This window comes from Rhamphochromis sp. 'chilingali' (assembly GCF_963969265.1).
Source record: "Rhamphochromis sp. 'chilingali' genome assembly, chromosome: 14".
Taxonomy (NCBI): domain Eukaryota; kingdom Metazoa; phylum Chordata; class Actinopteri; order Cichliformes; family Cichlidae; genus Rhamphochromis; species Rhamphochromis sp. 'chilingali'.
Genome location: NC_137941.1, coordinates 77,894 through 96,365, shown reverse-complemented (window position 1 = coordinate 96,365; position 18,472 = coordinate 77,894). Strand labels below are relative to the sequence as shown.

At 44.2% G+C, this 18,472-nt stretch overlaps 1 protein-coding gene across 1 annotated transcript in view; it reads left to right on the top strand.

Moving 5' to 3' along the window:
* The window catches only part of LOC308409953 (kinesin heavy chain-like), a 53,854-nt gene that overhangs the window by 24,718 nt on the left and 10,664 nt on the right, over positions 1-18,472 (top strand). The window contains exons 12-24 of the mRNA XM_080902946.1: positions 127-296; positions 3,941-4,009; positions 4,088-4,294; positions 5,560-5,706; positions 5,788-5,976; positions 6,102-6,219; positions 6,333-6,409; positions 6,512-6,621; positions 6,824-6,925; positions 7,245-7,305; positions 12,622-12,693; positions 13,016-13,120; positions 18,245-18,461. Of these exons, the coding sequence (XP_080759072.1) occupies positions 127-296; positions 3,941-4,009; positions 4,088-4,294; positions 5,560-5,706; positions 5,788-5,976; positions 6,102-6,219; positions 6,333-6,409; positions 6,512-6,621; positions 6,824-6,925; positions 7,245-7,305; positions 12,622-12,693; positions 13,016-13,120; positions 18,245-18,461 (1,644 nt within the window). The remainder of the gene's footprint in view (positions 1-126; positions 297-3,940; positions 4,010-4,087; positions 4,295-5,559; positions 5,707-5,787; positions 5,977-6,101; positions 6,220-6,332; positions 6,410-6,511; positions 6,622-6,823; positions 6,926-7,244; positions 7,306-12,621; positions 12,694-13,015; positions 13,121-18,244; positions 18,462-18,472) is intronic.

Genomic DNA, 18,472 nt, shown 5'->3' with positions numbered 1-18,472 from the left:
TTCTGTTGGCAGCTCACTGATAAGACTCTCAGCTGCAGCTCCGTCTCTTGTGATGTGAGCATGTGGCCAATGTTTTATTCATGGATCCTGATTTGATTCTATTATCAGTAATTTTGACTCCTCCAGGTGAGTCTGTACCTGTGGAGGAACAGCTGGGCAACAGAAACAAGAAGTGCAGCAGCGAGACAGCAGCAGCGATTGACAGCTTGGCTCCGCCCCCTGTCGCCCTGTCTGTGGAGGAGAAGTCGCAGTACGAGACTCTCATCACTGACCTGTACCAGCAGCTGGACGACAAAGTGAGTCGCACCTGTACCCTGTGTGAGGCCAAACTATTTAAAAGCTCAAAGACAGCAGTGCTTTTCTTTTAAAGCAGGGGTCCCCAATCCCAGTCCACGAGGGCCGGTGTCCCTACAGGTTTTAGATCTCACCCTGGGTCAACACACCTGAATCACATGATCATTACCAGGCCTCTGGAGAAGTTCAAGACATGTTGAGAAGGTAATTTATCCATTTAAATCAGCTGTGATGGATCAAGGACACATCTAAAACCTGCAGGGACACCGGCCCTCGTGGACTGGGATTGGGGACCCCTGTTTTAAAGGATTGTGGAGGTCTCATGACGGCAGCTTTGACTGCGGAACAAAAGATTTTTAAAAGGGATCACTACAGGTTTTCCCTTAGTCAGCAGTTGTCCCTCTCCTAGATCAGCTGGAGCTTTCTTTAGGCGCCTTCCCAGCTTTGACAAATGTCCAGCTGTGATAACCACATTTGCTCAGGGCCTTCTTGATGTAATGAACATCATATCAAAGAAACTGACCTCACAACCCAGTGTTAGTCAGTGGTGCTAGTTTCAGTCATTGTGCTAATGTCCTATTTATAAGGTTGGAAACCTGCAGTCAGCTGAGACTGAAGAGGCCCACCTGGGTAATGATGCAACGTTTCTCCCACTGAGAACATCCGGATGAGCACAATCAACCTTTGGAATCTTTAGTGAAGGTTACAAATGATCTTCTTGTGGCCTCTGACAGTGGACTCATCTCTGTGCTTGTCCTGCTAGACCTCAGTGCAGCGTTCGATACTGTCGACCATAATATCCTATTAGAGCGATTAGAACATGCTGTAGGTATTACAGGTACTGTGCTGCAGTGGTTTGTATCATATCTATCTAATAGACTCCAGTTAGTTGATGTAAATGGAGAGTCCTCTTCACACACTGAGGTTAATTATGGAGTTCCACAGGGTTCAGTGCTAGGACCAGTTCTGTTTACATTATACATGCTTCCCTTAGGCAATGAGCATCTGCATTTTAAAATTGGCTTCACCGCTGCTACAAAAAAGTAAGAAACACTTAGTAACAATAAATAATTACTGTAAAAGTAGAACAGTCAAAGTCTGATTCTGCCTTTCTAACCTGGATTTCATTCATTATTTTCTCCAGGTAGTTCTAAACACTCTGGATTCTCTGATTAGTTCAGCTGCCATTCCTCTGCTGCTCTGCACCGCTTCGGTCATAGACTCCCGCTCTGACCCACCCTGTCACCATCACCTACATATTTATTGATCAGTCACAAATAGCTAGCTCTTAGTCATGTTAAAGCAGCTTTTACATCAAAATGTATGTCAATAATTGTGTTGCTAGGCAACACCTCTGTAGTGGATAATTTATGCCGGGTCAAAACATCCTCTCCACTTCTAGGTTATAGTGGTCATAATTATTTGTCTTTGGATCCCACACACCCAAAATTCAGTATTTGATGAGTAAGTCCATTTTAGAAAAATCGGGAAATATGAGATGATAGGGTTTTATTTTAACAAGGTAACAGTAAAATAATAATAATAATAATAATAATAAACTTTATTTATAAAGCACACTTAAAAACCAAGGGTATGCCAAGGTGCTTAACAAGTAAAATAGAGTATATGAGGAGGATAATAGAAATAGGACCAAAGCAAGTACTAAATATGCAAGCAGATAACTGTCACTAATACATAGGAAAGCAACAGGTACAGAGCAAACAAGAATTTAAATGAGCATACAAGTGCGTGATATAAAATCATAAAAGAAATATTAACTAGAGGGAAAGGCAAGATTGAATAAGTGGGTTTTTAGTCGTGATTTGAACAGTGCAATGGAATCAGATGCGCGGAGGTCGAGAGGAAGGGTGTTCCACAGTACCGGGGCAGCCAGAGCAAACGCACGGTCACCCCGAGACTTCAGTCGAGATCTGGGTTGGGTCAGAAGTAGTTGAGTGGCAGATCTGAGTGTTCTAGCAGGAGTATGTGGTTTGAGAAGTTCACTAAGATAACTTGGCGCTAATTTATTAATAGTTTTGAAAGTAAGAAGTAATATTTTAAATTGAATACGGTACTTTATGGGCAGCCAATGCAGGCTAGCTAGGACAGGGGTAATATGGCAAAATTTCCTGGTACCTGTTAAAAGGCGGGCTGCTGCATTTTGGACTGTTTGCAGTCTAAGAAGAAGAGAAGAGGGAAGACCATAGTACAAGGAGTTACAATAATCCAACCTGGAGGTCACAAAAGCGTGAATAAGCTTCTCCAGGTCCTCATGCGGAATATAATGCCTAGCCTTAGAGATAAGGCGCAGTTGGTGGAAGCTAGATCTCACTACAGCAGACACTTGCTTATCGAGTTTGAGCGAGCTATCCAGCAGTACACCCAAGTTACTGACATAGTCACAAGAAAAACTAGCAAAGGAACCCAGGGTTGGGCACGAGGGATTTTACTGTTGAACACCACAATCTCAGTCTTCTTATCATTTAAAACGAGGGAATTACTCAGGAACCATTCTTTGACCTCCCGCATGCATTCTTGAAAGTAGTGCAGGGACACAGCAAGGTCGTCAGTAAGTTCAAAATAAATCTGTATGTCATCGGCATAACAGTGGAAGGCGATATTCTATTTTTCAAAGATTGCACCTAAAGGGAGCAAATACAATGAGAAGAGAATAGGGCCTAAAACTGATCCTTGAGGCACACCACAACAGACCGGAGCGGAGGAAGAGGAGAAGGTGCCTAAGTGAACTGATAAGGATCTATCAGCGAGGTATGATTTAAACCAGTCGAGGGCAGTGCCTCTAATACCCACAGTGTGCTCAAGTCTTAGTAATAAAATGTTATGGTCTACCATATCAAAGGCCGAAGAGAGGTCCAGTAAAACTAGGACCATAGAGCGTCCAGTATCAGTGATTACAAGAATATCATTAAGAACTCTAACCAATGCTGTTTCAGTGCTATGCAATGGCTTAAAGGCAGATTGAAATTTCTCAGCAATATTGTTCGTGTCCAAGTACGCCTGGAGCTGGGAGAGAACTAGTCTCTCCAGGATTTTGGACAAGAACGAAAGCTTAGAGATCGGTCTATAGTTTGAAAGGTCATAACAGTCAGAATTTCTTTTTTTAAGAATCGGGTGGACTACAGCATGCTTAAAGGACAAAGGAACACAGCCTGAGAGCAAGGAAAAGTTCATAAGAAATAGGATACTAGGTCCGATTACATCAAAACAGTCCTTAGCTAAACAAGATGGAAGAATGTCAAGCACAGTATTGGTGTTATTCATTTGAGCAACTAGCCGCTTAAGAGTCAAAAGTGACACAGGCTCAAACTGGTGGAAAGTTGAAATGCACTCAGGAATGGGGAGAGGATATAAAGCAGGGGGGAGGGAGGACTTAAGAGATGAGACCTTTTTTAAAAAGTGATGCCAAGGGATCAATGGACAGTCCACGCCAAAATTCCAGCATGTGCAGTAACCCCGGAAAGCATGCAGTGTCTTCTGGATAGTGTGTGAAATTATCTGTTGTCACAAGTTGCATGAATGGGCCAGATCTTGTCTGGTTTTGTACAGTCAGTCTTCTTAACGCCTGCTGTGGTAACTAGCTGGAAGACATGTTTAAATCATTAAACTCTGTCTGATTGATGTTTAGGATGATGAGATCAACCAGCAGAGTCAGATGTCTGAGAAACTCAAACAGCAGCTGATCGACCAGGATGAGGTGAGTCTCACCTGAGTGTTACATTCCATACTATCCACTGATCGATGGATCACAGGTTAATCAATAGCTCTCCACCAGCTGCTGGCATCTATCCGCCAGGACTATGAGCGGCTGCAGGAGGAGCTGTCCCGCCTGCAGAGGGAAAGCGATTCAGCTAAAGAGGAGGTGAAAGAGGTGTTGCAGGCGCTGGAGGAGCTGGCTGTCAACTATGACCACAAGAGTCAGGAGGTGGAGAATAAGAACCGCTGCAATGAACAGCTGAACGACGAGCTTGCTCACAAAACTGTGAGTCCACAGTCAGAGGGATGGATGGATGTTTGAATGGATGCATGGATGGATTTTTGGATGGATGGATTTTTGGATGGATGGGGGTGGATGGATGTTTGGATGCATGGATGGATTTTTGGATGGATGGATTTTTGGATGGATGGATTTTTGGATAGATGGATGAATTGATGTTTTGATGGATGGATGGATTTTTGGATGTTTGAATGAATGGATGGATTTTTGGATGTTTGGATGGATGGATGGATTTTTGGATGGATGGATTTTTGGATGGATGGGGGTGGATGGATGTTTGGATGCATGGATGGATTTTTGGATGGATGGATTTTTGGATGGATGGATTTTTGGATAGATGGATGAATTGATGTTTTGATGGATGGATGGATTTTTGGATGTTTGAATGAATGGATGGATTTTTGGATGTTTGGATGCATGGATGGATTTTTGGAAGGATGCATGGATGGATTTTTGGAAGGATGCATGGATGGATTTTTGGATGGATGGATGGATGGATGGATTTTTGGATGCATGGATGGATTTTTGGAAGGATGCATGGATGGATGCATGGATGGATTTTTGGAAGGATGCATGGATGGATGCATGGATGGATTTTTGGATGTTTGAATGAATGGATGGATTTTTGGATGTTTGGATGGATGGATGGATTTTTGGATGGATGGATTTTTGGATGGATGGGGGTGGATGGATGTTTGGATGCATGGATGGATTGTTGGAAGGATGCATGGATGGATTTTTGGAAGGATGCATGGATGGATGCATGGATGGATTTTTGGATGGATGGATGGATGGATGGATTTTTGGATGCATGGATGGATTTTTGGAAGGATGCATGGATGGATGCATGGATGGATTTTTGGAAGGATGCATGGATGGATTTTTGGATGGATGGATGGATTTTTGGATGGATGGATGAATTGATGTTTGGATGGATGGATGGATTTTTGGATTTTTGAATGAATGGATGGATTTTTGGATGGATGGATTTTTGGATGTTTGGATGGATGGATTTTTGAATGTTTGGATGGATGGATGGATTTTTGGATGGATGGATTTTTGGATGGATGGGGGTGGATGGATGTTTGGATGCATGGATGGATTTTTGGAAGGATGCATGGATGGATTTTTGGATGCATGGATGGATTTTTGGATGCATGGATGGATTTTTGGAAGGATGGATGGATTGATGTTTGGATTGGATGGATGTTTGGATGGATGGATGTGTAATGAACCTGCTGTGTTTCCAGGTCAGTCTGGAGGCTGTTCAGAGGGAGCTGTCCTCCCTGCAGGAGCTCAGCTCTCATCATAAGAGGAGGTCAGCGGAGATCGTCACTTTGCTGCTCAGAGACCTCAGTGAGATCGGCAGTGTTCTCGGAACCACCGAGCTCAAAGCTGTGAGCCTCAAACTAGTTCTTCTTCTCATCTACTTCTACTTTTCATGTGTCTGAAAACAAACTCTGATTCTGTCTCTTCAGATGACTGAAGTGAGTGGAGTGATGGAGGAAGAGTTCACCTCTGCCCGACTCTACATCAGTAAGATGAAGTCTGAAGTCAAATCTCTGGTGAACCGCAGCAAACAGTTGGAGGTCAACCTGACAGAAAACACCTGCAAGATGAAGGCGAATGAGAAGGAGCTGAGCACGTGCCAGCTGCTCGTGTCGCAGGTGAGACAAATACAAACTGAGACACACACACACACACACACACACACACACACACACACAGCCTGTCTGAACAGGTGTGATGATAAATTCACCTGTGCTGTTTGTTTGTGTGTCTGCTTGTGCAGCTCCGGGCAAAGCTGGGGTCTCTCACCGATGACCTCCAGAAGGTGGAGCAGAAGAAGAGGCAGCTGGAGGAGAGTCAGGATGCTCTGATGGAGGAGGTCGCCAAGCTCCGCGCTCAAGGTAATACTGCCATGGTTACAGGAAACAGTAAACTCTGATTGGCTAATTTTTAAAAATCCATCACAGGTGAACAGGTAGAAACAATAAGAGACTCTGTGTTTGTGTGTGAGCAGGTCAAATGCACGAGCTGACAGTGATGGACAAAGAGAAAGAACACATGAGCCAGCTGAAGGATGTTGTGGAGATGAAGGTAAACATGGCGTGACGTCACTGTGAGCAAAGTAACAATCAACAGTCTGTCAAAGCTAAATCAGTGATAGAGGTGATGGAAGTGTCACTGTGTGTTCTATAGAGAACGCTGGAGGAACAGATGGAGAACCACCGGGAGGTTCATCACAAACAGCTGAGTCGACTCCGAGATGAGATCGATCAGAAACACAGAGACGTCGACCGACTCAAAGAGTGAGTTATTGATTATTATTGATTGATTATTGATATTACTAATTACTGAGTGATTGAGCTGCTCTCAGACTCTTCTCAGCTGTTCTGGGTTCAGTCACATCGTTCATTTTAAAGAGATTTGTTATTGGTCAGATTTTTGCTTCAAGCATGTGTTTTGTCAGAGTGTCGAGCCGGCTGTTTCCAGCTTCTTTGTTTCTTTCAGCGTGAATCAGGCTCTGCAGCTGGAAAACAGGAAGCTTCAGTCTGACTTGGACAAACTGAGAGCAGAGGATCAGAACAAAGACCAGAAGCTTCAAAAGCTCATGTACGTTTGTCTCTCTGTTCTTGCAGTCGCCTCAAACATCGTGATTGAGGTTTTAGCGCCATCAGACATGGTTGTGTCCACATTCAGTTCACGATATAATCTGTGACGTCTAAGTGTGTCAGACAGAAATCATATATTTATTTATCATGTTATTTTTCTCATTTAAACTCCTGCGCCGCTCAGATGACATCATTGCATCATGTTGCCTCCTTCTGCTTCCACCTACCGTTTCTCTGACCAATCAGTGAACTCACATTAACAGGCAGTGGGTGTAAACGGAGTTCAGGTGGGTCATGCTAAACTCTGCTTGTGTCTTCAGGTTTGTGAACGAGAAGAGAGAACAAGCCAAAGAAGACCTGAAGGGTTTGGAGGAGACAGTGGTATGAGATTGTATTTTCACTGGCATAGATGCTCAGGGTCCAGAAGTGCTTCTGTGCAGCACCACAGTGGGTGTTACATCAATCTATGACTGAAGTGCAGATTTTCAATTCAACTAAAATTTTATATGAACTGTTGAAATGCGTGCTCAATCATCCAGATAAGGAAATCCATAAAAGTTGATTCTGTTTATCTTCTCTTTATGTATTATTGTAGGTCTACATTACAAGATAAAGCGCCTTGAGGCGACTGTTGTTGTGATTTGGCGCTGTATAAAGGATTACTCCTGAAAGTCTGCAAATAAGCTCTTCAGTTAAGGGCCTCCAATTCAATTTTTCAATTTCATTTCGTCATCAGGACGCTACAACACAGAGCAAACACCATCCCCACAGACACAGCGGCCAGGGAGGCAGAAGAACATCAAGAAGGCCCTGAGTAAATGTGGTTATCCCAGCTGGACTTTTGTCAAAGCTGGGAAGGCGCCTAAAGAAAGCTCCAGCTGATCCAAGAGAGAAGGACAACCGCTGCCTAACAGAAAACCTGTAGTGATCATGTACGTGTCAGGAGTATCAGTACAGTTGAGGCGCATTTTTCCTAAACACCGGTTCTCTGGGGCTTTCAAGCCCCAAAACATGTTGCGCCAGAAATTGGTCCACCCCAAGGATCGGGTCCCCCGACACAAACAGAGTAACAGAGTGTACGCTGTTAAGTGCAGGGGGATTGCCAGGATTTATAAATCGGAGAAACCAAAAAACCTCTGGTGAAGCGGATGGCACAACATAGAAGAGCCACCTCGTCAGGCCAGGACTCTGCAGTCTTCTTGATGCATGCAATCAATAACTTAACTGCTTAAATAACTTTAGGCCTGTGGCCCTCAAACCAATTGTGAGTAAATGCTTTGAGCAGCTGTTTTTGTAGCACATCAAGGACATTCTCCCAATAAACCCAGATACCCTTCAATTTGCATACAGAACCAGTCTATCCATCTCCACCACCCACCACCTTATGCTGTCACACCTGGAGAGGAAAACACCACAGTCACTGACTTCAACCACTTTTAACACAATCATCCCACACCAGCTGGTGGAGACACTGATGCTTCCAGGTGTGGACACTGCAACCTGCAACTGGGTTCTCAGCTTCCTGACAAAATTCAATTCAGCTTTATTTATACAGCCCCAAATCACAACAACAGTCGCCTCAAGGCGCTTTATATTGTAAGGTAGACCCCACAATAATACATACAGAGAAAACCCCAACAATCATATGACCCCCTATGAGCAAACACTTTGGTGACAGTGGGAAGGAAAAACTTTTAACAGGAAGAAACCTCCGACAGAACCAGGCTGAGGGAGGGGCGGGGCCATCTGCTGCGACTGGTTGGAGTGAGAGAAGGAAAACAGGATAAAGACATGCTGTGGAAGAGAGACAGAGATTAATAACAGATATGATTCAGTGCAGAGAGGTCTGTTAACACATAGGTTGTGTCCAAATTCACGGGCTGCATCCTCCTGAGGACGCATTTGTAGTCCGATTACGTCACAGCGACGTGACGAAGGCTGTCCACCCTGTGTAGAGCTTTCCTCTCTGCCTCAGTGCAGTTTCTGTGCCACACGTTGATGCCAGAGCACAGAACATTCTCCACCGCACATCTGTAAAAGGAGATGAGGACTGAGCTCTCAAGTCTCGCACATCTCAGCCGCCTCAGGAAGTAGAGCCTCTGGTGAGCCTTCCTGATCAGGCTGGAAGTGTTTTTCCAAATGAGGTTGCTATCTAGGTACATACCCAGGTACTTGTAGCTGGGTACTACTTCGACTGCAGATCCTCCGACGTGCAGGGGTGTGTGTGTGTGTGTGTGTGTCTTCCCCTCCTCAAGTCCACAATCATCTCCTTCATCTTCTTCTCATTTAAGCAGAGATTGTTTTTCCTGCACCAGTCCTCTAAGTGTTCCACCTCCTTCCTGTAGCCGGTCTCATCATTGTTGGTGATGCAACCAACCACAGCTGCAAACCTTACAATATGACAGCCTGGATGGTTGGGTGAGCAGTGTGAACAGGAGGGGACTTAGCACACTCGTGTTAGGATCCTCAAAGCGGGCGCAGAACTGGTCGAGAGCCTCAGGCAGAGAAGGATCCCTGGGGCATTGTGTATCCCTAGTTTTGTAGTCAGTGATGCACTTACCCCTCCACATACTGCGTGGATCCTGGGAAGAAAAATAACAGTCTATCTCCTGTGTGTATGTGGCTTTGGCTCTCGTGACGCCTGCAGTCATTTCTCTTCTAGCCCTCCTGAGTTCCTGTGCGTCACCAGACCTGAAGGCGGCTTTCAGCAGGGCATGGACTTCTTCTTTGTTTTCTTTCCCGCCTGTCCCGTTTGGCTCTTTTGCCATCAGAATTATTGTCTAAAGGCAAAGAAAGATGCCCAACGGATTTACTTTACCAGATTGACCATCCCAGCCTTGCCGTGTTGGTCTATTTGATTTACCTTTGCTTTTATTGTTTATTTTATTTTATTTTCACTTGCTACACTTGGGACAGACTTGACTGGGGAAAAGAAAAGGGAGAAAGAAAGAGGGGAAAAAAAACAGCGGGGAAGATGAACGGTGATAAAGGGCAAAAAACAAAAACCAACAAAAAAAACAGACAAAAAATACAATCACCTGGATCACCTGTTGAGAAAGAAAAAAGAGAAAACAAGCAAAAAAAGAGAGCAACATAATAAACAACATCATGATGATCTATGTGAATATAACAGTAAATATTAAACATTATTGTGCAGCACGTAAGATCAACAGCGCACAGTGTGCTTTGAGGTAGGAGCCAAAAAGGGTGTAGTTTGTGGGTGTGATCACCCGTGTGTACACCTGTGAGCATGGACGCGCTTGTATTTAACAGGTTCCTTCATGTAATGATCTGCTAGACGGTGTGGGGGGCCACAGCCCCGTCCTCCAGGGCATAAAGCAGGTATGGAGGAGATCAAAACTCCAGACATCCAGAGGCCCCCAGAACACAAGAGACCAAGGAAGACCAACAGAGGGGCAGCCGCGCCACTGTCCCAGAAAGAGCTGAGGAGAGTCCCAGATGAGGGGTCACTCAGCAGCCACGGAGCAGAAGCCAGAGGGGGTTGCAGTGACGTGCCCGTGAGCTCCGCCGGCAGCCAGCTGCGCCTGAGTGACCGAGCCCCAGCCGAGAGGCCGAGGGCACCCCACCCCCGAAGGGGCCCGAGCGAGCCCCAGGCCCCGACAAGCAGCCACCAAGGAGTGAGCCGGTGTGTACCTGGACGCCCATCCCCGGACACAAAGAACCACCAACGCACCGATGTCTGAGGGCGTCTGCCACTGGCAGGGGGAGTGGTGGGGGGAGATAGGCCTCCATACCTTGGAGGGCCTGAGATGTCCCCAGAGAGGTGGCGTCTGATACCCAACCTGACATATAGACACAGACATACAGGCACACAGATACAAACATCCATCCCCACCCTCATGCTCTCATATGCACTTACTCCACACTCAACCAACGTGGACACAGACATAAAGAGACGTTGTACACACGATCACACTCCCCAAGCGTACTCTAAGCCCCGGGTCTAGGTACCCTTGCCCCTGGAGGGGGAAACTGCACCCAGACCCAGGTGGTGTTACCCTTTTCCCTGGGGTGGAGAGAAGCAGACCGCCCCGACTCCGCAGCAGCAGGGAGGCCCCACACTCCAGACCCCAGTCGGACAGCCAACTCCTCCTCCTAGCCCCCCCCCCCCCCCCCCCCCCCCCGCTCCTACAGGCAACAGAGAATGGGGGGGGCAGATTGAGAGGTGGGCAACGACGCCAGGGGTGAGGTTGTACACCCTGCTGGTCTTCTGGATGCCGTGTAGCGTGCCCGCCCCCAAGGTCCTATATGTATGTGTTATGAGAGTGTGAGTAATGTGAATGTCTAAGTTGTGAGATAAAATTAAAGCACAGGCGGCCAGAAGGGGACGGGGGGGGGGGATGCCTCCCCTGACCCCTGGTGACACACCTTTACCCAAAGGCCTTGCATGTGTGGGTGATTGTGGTGGAGCGGGAAGAGGGAGGCAGCCGGAGATGGGGAGGGAAGGAAGGGAGGGGCAAGTGGCCCCACCCTGTGCAGAGTCACCGTCACTGGGGCACACAGTGATGGTTTTTAGTGTGGTTTGGAGCGTCGTAGTGGGGGATGGTAGGCAGAGACCAGCATAATACAGATGTGGTCTGAGAGGCTGAGGTGGGGCGGGGTACTGCTCTGTATGCATCTCGCATGTTGGTATAAACATGGTCCAGCGTGTTATTTCCCCGTGTCGGTATGGTGACATGCTGATAAAACCTTGGTAAGATGTCTGTCAGGTTTAAGTGGTTAAAATCCCCAGCCACTACCTAAAAACCTTCCAGGTGCCTATTCTGAAGCGAGCTGATGTGATGGTGTAGCTCCTTCAGTGCGTTGTTAGCATTAGCATGCGGTGCTATGTAGGTTGCTATGACAAAAAACTCCAAAAACTGAGAAGGTGAATAGAATGGGAGACTTTTCACAGTCATGAGTTCTACATCCTGATTTGAATTGACTGAAGCCTAATCTTGAAAGTAAGATAGTGTCTGTCTCCTGAATCCAAACTGGAAGCTGGTTCCACAGAAGAGGGGCCTGAAAACTGAAGGCTCTGCCTCCCATTCTACTTTTAAATACTCTAGGAACAACAAGTAGGCCTGCAGAGCGAGAGCGAAGTGCTCTAATAGGGTGATATGGTACTACAAGGTCATTAAGATAAGATGGGGCCTGATTATTTAAGACCTTGTATGTGAGGAGCAGGATTTTGGATTCAAAATGGCAGCCACAGATGAAAAACCATCTCAGTCAGCACACCTCAGGGGTGTGTCCTGAGCTCGCTGCTGTTTAGACTGTTTACACATGACTGTACAGTCAGATCCAGCACCAACCACATTGTGGTTTCCAGATGACATGTCAGTGCTCGGTCCCATCAGTTACGGCGTTTAGTCCGTTTACAGAAAGGACATGAAGCAGCTTGAAGTCAGGTGTAGATCCAAAAGTCACAATCAATGTGGACAAAATGAAAGAGAGTGATTTCAGGAGGCCCGGCAAAGATCACCACACAGACCTCACCACAAATGGTGCTGCTGTGGACAGGGTGAGTAGTGTTTAGTTCCTGGGTATACTTTTGTTAAACGTCTGAAAGTCTACTCTTCAGTCACATGCTGGATTCTTGGTTTCCTCTGTGATGATGTACAGAAGCAAAATGATAAAGTCCAAAATGTCTTACTGCTGATGTGAGACCAGCTGAGTCTCTGTTTCCTCCAACAGGCCAAAGAGCTGCAGATGCTCAACGACCTTCGCAAACTCTTCATCGACGACATCGGAGCTCGAATCAAGAATGTAAGAATAAAAAGTAGCTTTACTTTGAGATTCAGAGCAGCAGAGCTTTGATTCGTCACACAATTGCTGATGTCACTTCCTGCTTTGAATGGTGTCGCTGCTCCAGGTTTACAATAAGCTCATTTATCATTTTCCAGCTTATTTACATTCAAATTTAATAAAGTTTAAAGAGTACCATTGCGACATTGCATTTCCACTGATGTTAACCTAACTGATCTGCCTCAGTCCATTTTGTGAGGAGTTTTAGGGATCAGTGTGTGTGTGTGTGTGTGTGTGTGTGTCCGTCCAGTGATAAAGTCTCATGTGTTATTGTCATGATCAGAGTTCAGAGAATGACAGCGATGAGGCTGGTGGCAGTTTGGCTCAGAGACAGAGGATCGTCTTCTTAGAAAATAACTTGGAGCAGCTCAGCAGGGTCCACAAGCAGGTGAGTGATCTCACCTAGTCTCTAAGCCCTACCCACAGGGTCACCCTCAACTGGTGTCTCCCCCATTGGAAGTTTGTGTTTCAGTTTTTAAAACCAGGATCTTTAGTGTGGGTCTGTCATTGACAGGTCACTCTGTGATTGGATGTTTGCTGATGTTGTGTTTGTTGGCAATTATTTCTTGAAATATGACAGAGTACAGATCCTGCAGTGAAGCTTGTGTCTCCAGCTGTGATCCTCTGTGTGACCATGTGAATGAGAAGCAGTCTCTCAGGTATAATAGTGCATAAAAGCCTAAGAATTTAGACGTGTAGACAGTGTAGAAGCTTCCAGGTGAAGGGACACTAAGTCCTATGATAAGGTGGAGACTTAGGCAGTGATGGGAATAACGGCATGTGATTACAAGTAACGCCGTTAATTTTTTCAGTAACGACTAATCTAACTAATTACTATTTCTATCGTAACGCAGTTACCGTTACTAACAAGAAAATGCGGTGGCGTTACTATTTTTCAACAAACAGACGGTTGAAGCTGTGTTCAGTTGACCACATCTTATATCAGTTGCATGGAAATAGCTGTAAGTAATGTGGGCGCTACAGCTTTCAGCAGCTCCGCACGTTCCCGCTGACAGCAATCACTTTCTGCCTGATGATCACTTTTTCTCACAACACCTGCAGCTTAGGGTGCAAAACAATCGCACGAGTGCTGCTGTTTGACTGAGGAAGAATAAAGTAGTCGTGGTAAGCCAATCACATGACCACTTAAAGACAAAGCAACAAGGTGACATATACCCAGAGGTGGGTCGAGTGTCCAAAAATTGTACTTAAGTAAGAGTAGCATTACTTTAAAATATTATTACTCAAGTAAAAGTGAAAAGTAGTCTTCAAAAATGTTACTCAAGTAAGAGTAAAAAAGTACTTGGTGAAAAAACTACTCAAGTAGCGAGTAACTGTTTGAAATGTCTGATTTATTTTATAAATAAATGCTATCAGACAAACAAAAATAAATATACAAATTTTAGTATTTTCAACAGGAATATATGTAAAAACATCAACAAAATTTTTTCCAGATTTCAGTTTTTCACAACATAAAGCTTTTTTTCACCAATACCTACAGTAAATAATATAAACATATAAACAGTGCAAACAATTTCCAGTGACAAGATATGCTGTAAACTTTATATTAATTTTTGGAGATGTTTTTTACTAACTCTTGTTGAAAAACAAAATCCTGTCATTCATATCCCGCACAAACAGTTTGCAATGAATTCCAGATTAAGTTTAAAATAAGAATGCGTGCAAGGCTAAGCAGTGCTAGCCAATAGATCCTCCTGTTTGGCTGTTACTCTGGGAAAAGACGAAAGACGGTGATGGAAGCGTGACTGGAGCTGCGATGTAGCCTATATAATATTTATATTGTACGAACGTGATAATTATGTATTTTGTAATAACGTGATATTATATTGTTCAAACGTGAAAGGTATATTGTTAGAACAATATACTTTTCTATTTTTCTTTTGGCTGGGTGGCAGCTCTACGCTTCCGTATCCAAGGCTTTTCAATGTGACCTCACAAAATTGTGACGACTACAACAACCATGAAAAGAGTTGGATGGACATTGCTGCTCAATCACAGTTGCCTGGTCAATGTTTTTCATTAGTAATTTAGCAAAGTTGACAGTGGTGTGTGTGTGTGTGTGTGTGTGTGTCTGTAAGACGGAGAGAGGGAGAGCGAGAGACAGATTTTGTATGATAAGCTTCATGTTATGGACGCACAGTTTGAGCACTCAGGTCGCATCAGAGCATCAGGCCGTGTGAGACCCTACATCGTGACCTATGAACTTCTAACCCCTGCAATTCAATTGTACAGTTTGAGCAGGAGCTGAATAATGCGACGGGAAAAAATCGCACAGTGTTTGCCCAGCTTAATGCAGACTGTTTAAACTAAACAAGCTGCTGCTTCACATAATAAACCCTGTCAGCTGCAGTATTGCCTTCTGTTTTAACAGTTAAAGCAGTAGAGACGAGCTGTTTGCATGTGCGTGGAACTCTAGCGTCATTAAACAGGCTAGCTGTTAGCTTATAGCTCACGCTAGCTGACCAGTGAGCAGTTAAAAAGACAGCTGAAGCTGCACAAAACACCCACAAACTTGTCTCTCTACAACGTAGCGCCGAAAATATGACTCGCAGCTTGAGCTCGACACAGCTGCTGTAACATAAGACTGACATCCAGCTAACCACAGCTAAAAAGATATTTAGAGAAAACTTACCGTTTCCTCAGGTTACACGAGCTGAGTTTTTTTCACGCTGAAAAGTTAGTTTGTTTTGGCTCTCACTGAAGACACCGACGCTGAAGACATAGCTGTTCTTTTGTGCTGCTTTTAAGAGAAACATTCTTTGTATATGAGGAAAATGCTGTTCATCCTCTTCAGCTGTAGCGTAGACGACTGGCTCTGCCATGTTTTCATGTTTCTTCTTTCTGTGTGTCCGCTACTTTGAAACGCTTGGGCCGCTCTGCCCGCCACAGTTTCAAACTGGTCATGACTGGTCATGTCAACTCCTCAGCAAGGAAAATCGCTATTGGCTGTCCTAAAAGTCGCTAGAGGTCGCTAAATGACGTCATCACCTAATTTGCATAATTGGTCATGCTAATATAATTGTAACCTACGCTGTTGGAGAGAGAAATAACATCATGGAAGAGACACAAAGTGAGCAAAAAACATCCTAAATGCATTTAGAATTTATTTAGAACTACAAATTAAATTTCTTTTAGCAATTTTTTTTAATGTCACAATTCCAACCCTGTTCCTTTATCCGGGCTTCGACCGGCAAAAGTGACCCGAAATAGGCGCTCTGGTGGAGTTACTTTATGTGTGTGTGTGTATGTGTGTTTATAAGTAGTTTTAAACCTTGTGATCCACAAAACAGCATAACAGTAAAAGAAGAACTGCGTTACAGTCAGTGAGGAAGCAGCGGCTTCGCTCATGCGCGATTCATTTGCAGTTTGGACGCATAGGTGTGAACATCTCCTGCAGCTGGGGGAGGACTATCCTCCGCCCGTGAGCGCTTTAGCACAGGTGAGGTGCCCACGGCAGCACCCGCTGCTTGTTGAGAGTAAGAGCAACACGCCCTTTCACGTCAAAAAGTTGTCATAAATAAGTCTCCAATAACACCAGAAAAAGTTGCCAGATTTGTCGCTAGTCGCTTTTTAGAAAAAAAGTCGCTAAGGGGCTCTGAAAACCCGCTAAATATAGCGACAAAGTCGCTAAGTTGGCAACACTGACTGAATGGCCACATCTGATTGATAAAAAAGTTACCGGAAACTCCACTGGCGGCATGTTATCTAATGTGTTAAACTAATTATTTTTTTAAAAAGTAACGAGTCAAATTTTGCAAATGTAGCGGAGTAAAAGTACCGTTTCTTCTTCACAAATGTACTCAAGTAAAAGTAAAACATATCGTGCAAGAAAGGTACTTTAAAAGTAAATTTTTTTTCAAAAACTTAAGTAAATGTAACTGAGTAAATAGGGTTAGGGTTAACCCTAACCCAAACCCTACCCACCTCTGTATATACCAGTTTTTAAATTGTGTTGATAGGCCACATAAAACCAGACTCATGATAAACAATATATACGCGTGTTTTTTCCTCAATAGTTTCTTCACATTCACTGTCTAAGGACAGCGCAGCAAGCACTCTCTGCTTATGAGCAAACCCCCCCCCCAAAAAAAACCCAAAACAGGGGAAGTTTTAGGAGTGGCGGCAAGAGAGAGAGAGAGAGAGAGCGAGTTTTGAGATGTGAGAGATTTGTGACGTTTAGCGTGTTTGGAGTGTGTAGTTAATGTGTTGTCTTGTGTAGTTAGTGTGTTGTCTTGTGTAGTTAGTGTGTTGTGGATAGTTTTGTGTTGTGTGTCAGAACAATGAGGCGACTGCTGTCTCCAGGTAGAAACAGGAGTGATACACCTGCTGCTGTCAGACCTGCAGGTATCAGGCTGTGATGTTCTCCTTTATAGTGGACAGAAATTATTTTTTTGGAGTGGCACAAATAATTTGTGGCATCTTATTCAAGAATGGCTGATTGTTCTGTAAACAGTTTGAAATGGTTATTTAAAAAAGGTAAAAGGTAAATGGATGCAAATAACTTTGTTGTTTGGAAAACTTGTGCATATGATTTTAAAATTGACGATTTATATTTGCATTTAAAGTTATGAAATATGATTCATTAAACATGTTTGTGGTTGTTACAGTAAAAAATATAACTTTTTCTACTCGGATTTTATGTTTTTTGTCTGATTTTAGATCAATTGTGTTAATACAGTATGTCAAAATGAAAACGTAACTGTAAATTCAGACACGTGAGGTTGTGCTGAAAAGGATGATACCAAACAAGGCAAAGTAAATAGTTTTTAAAGGTGAGATGTGGAGGAAACATCAAAAGTAGTTAAAAATGGCCAATTATACCCTGGACCCCGGAGGGTTAAACACTTTTTTTTAAAGTAACAGAATAGTTACTTTCCAAGTAATTAATTACTTTTAGAATCTTGTAACTCAGTTACTAACTCAGTTACTTTTTTGAAGAAGTAACTAGTAACTGTAATTAATTACTTTTTCAAATTAACTTGCCCAACACTCCACTAGGGACCGCTTGAGACAAAACAACATCTGGCGTCTCAGTCAGGGTTGCTTTCACGGTCACTAAGACAACAGGCTGTTAGGTGAAAGGTGAGTGAATAGGGAAAAGCACTTAGTACATGTTTAGCAGAGTTTGTAGGTGCTGCTCCCCTGGATTGGACAAGGCAGATTGCTGAGAAGCTGGGACCAGCCCGAGGCACCGACGATGGGAGAATTAAGTGTAAACTATGATTTCTCCCCATCAATTTTAATCAATCAGATAGATGCACAGTCTCATATAAAACTTTGTATACTGATAAGTTGAGGAACTCTGATCTGCAACTTTACAGCCTGTGGTCTTCTGAACAAAGGGGATCCATGTACATGATAACATGTAATCATTCATCGCCTGCTTTAATAAATAATAATTAAAGAAAGAAGTGTTTTACTGGGGATTCCTCAAGGTGGATAAACAAACACGCTTTCAAGTCACATAACTGACAGTAGCTGTTTCCTCCAGCTGGTTCGGGATAACGCTGAGCTCCGCTGTGAGCTGCCCAAATTGGAGAAGCGTCTCCGGGCTACAGCGGAGCGAGTGAAAGCTCTGGAAACTGCTCTGAAAAATGCAAAAGAGTCAGCCGTGAGGGATCGCAAACGCTACCAACAGGAAGTTGACCGCATCAAAGAGGCTGTGCGGTCCAAAAACCTGTTCAGGAAAGGACACTCGGCTCAGATTGGTGAGAAGATA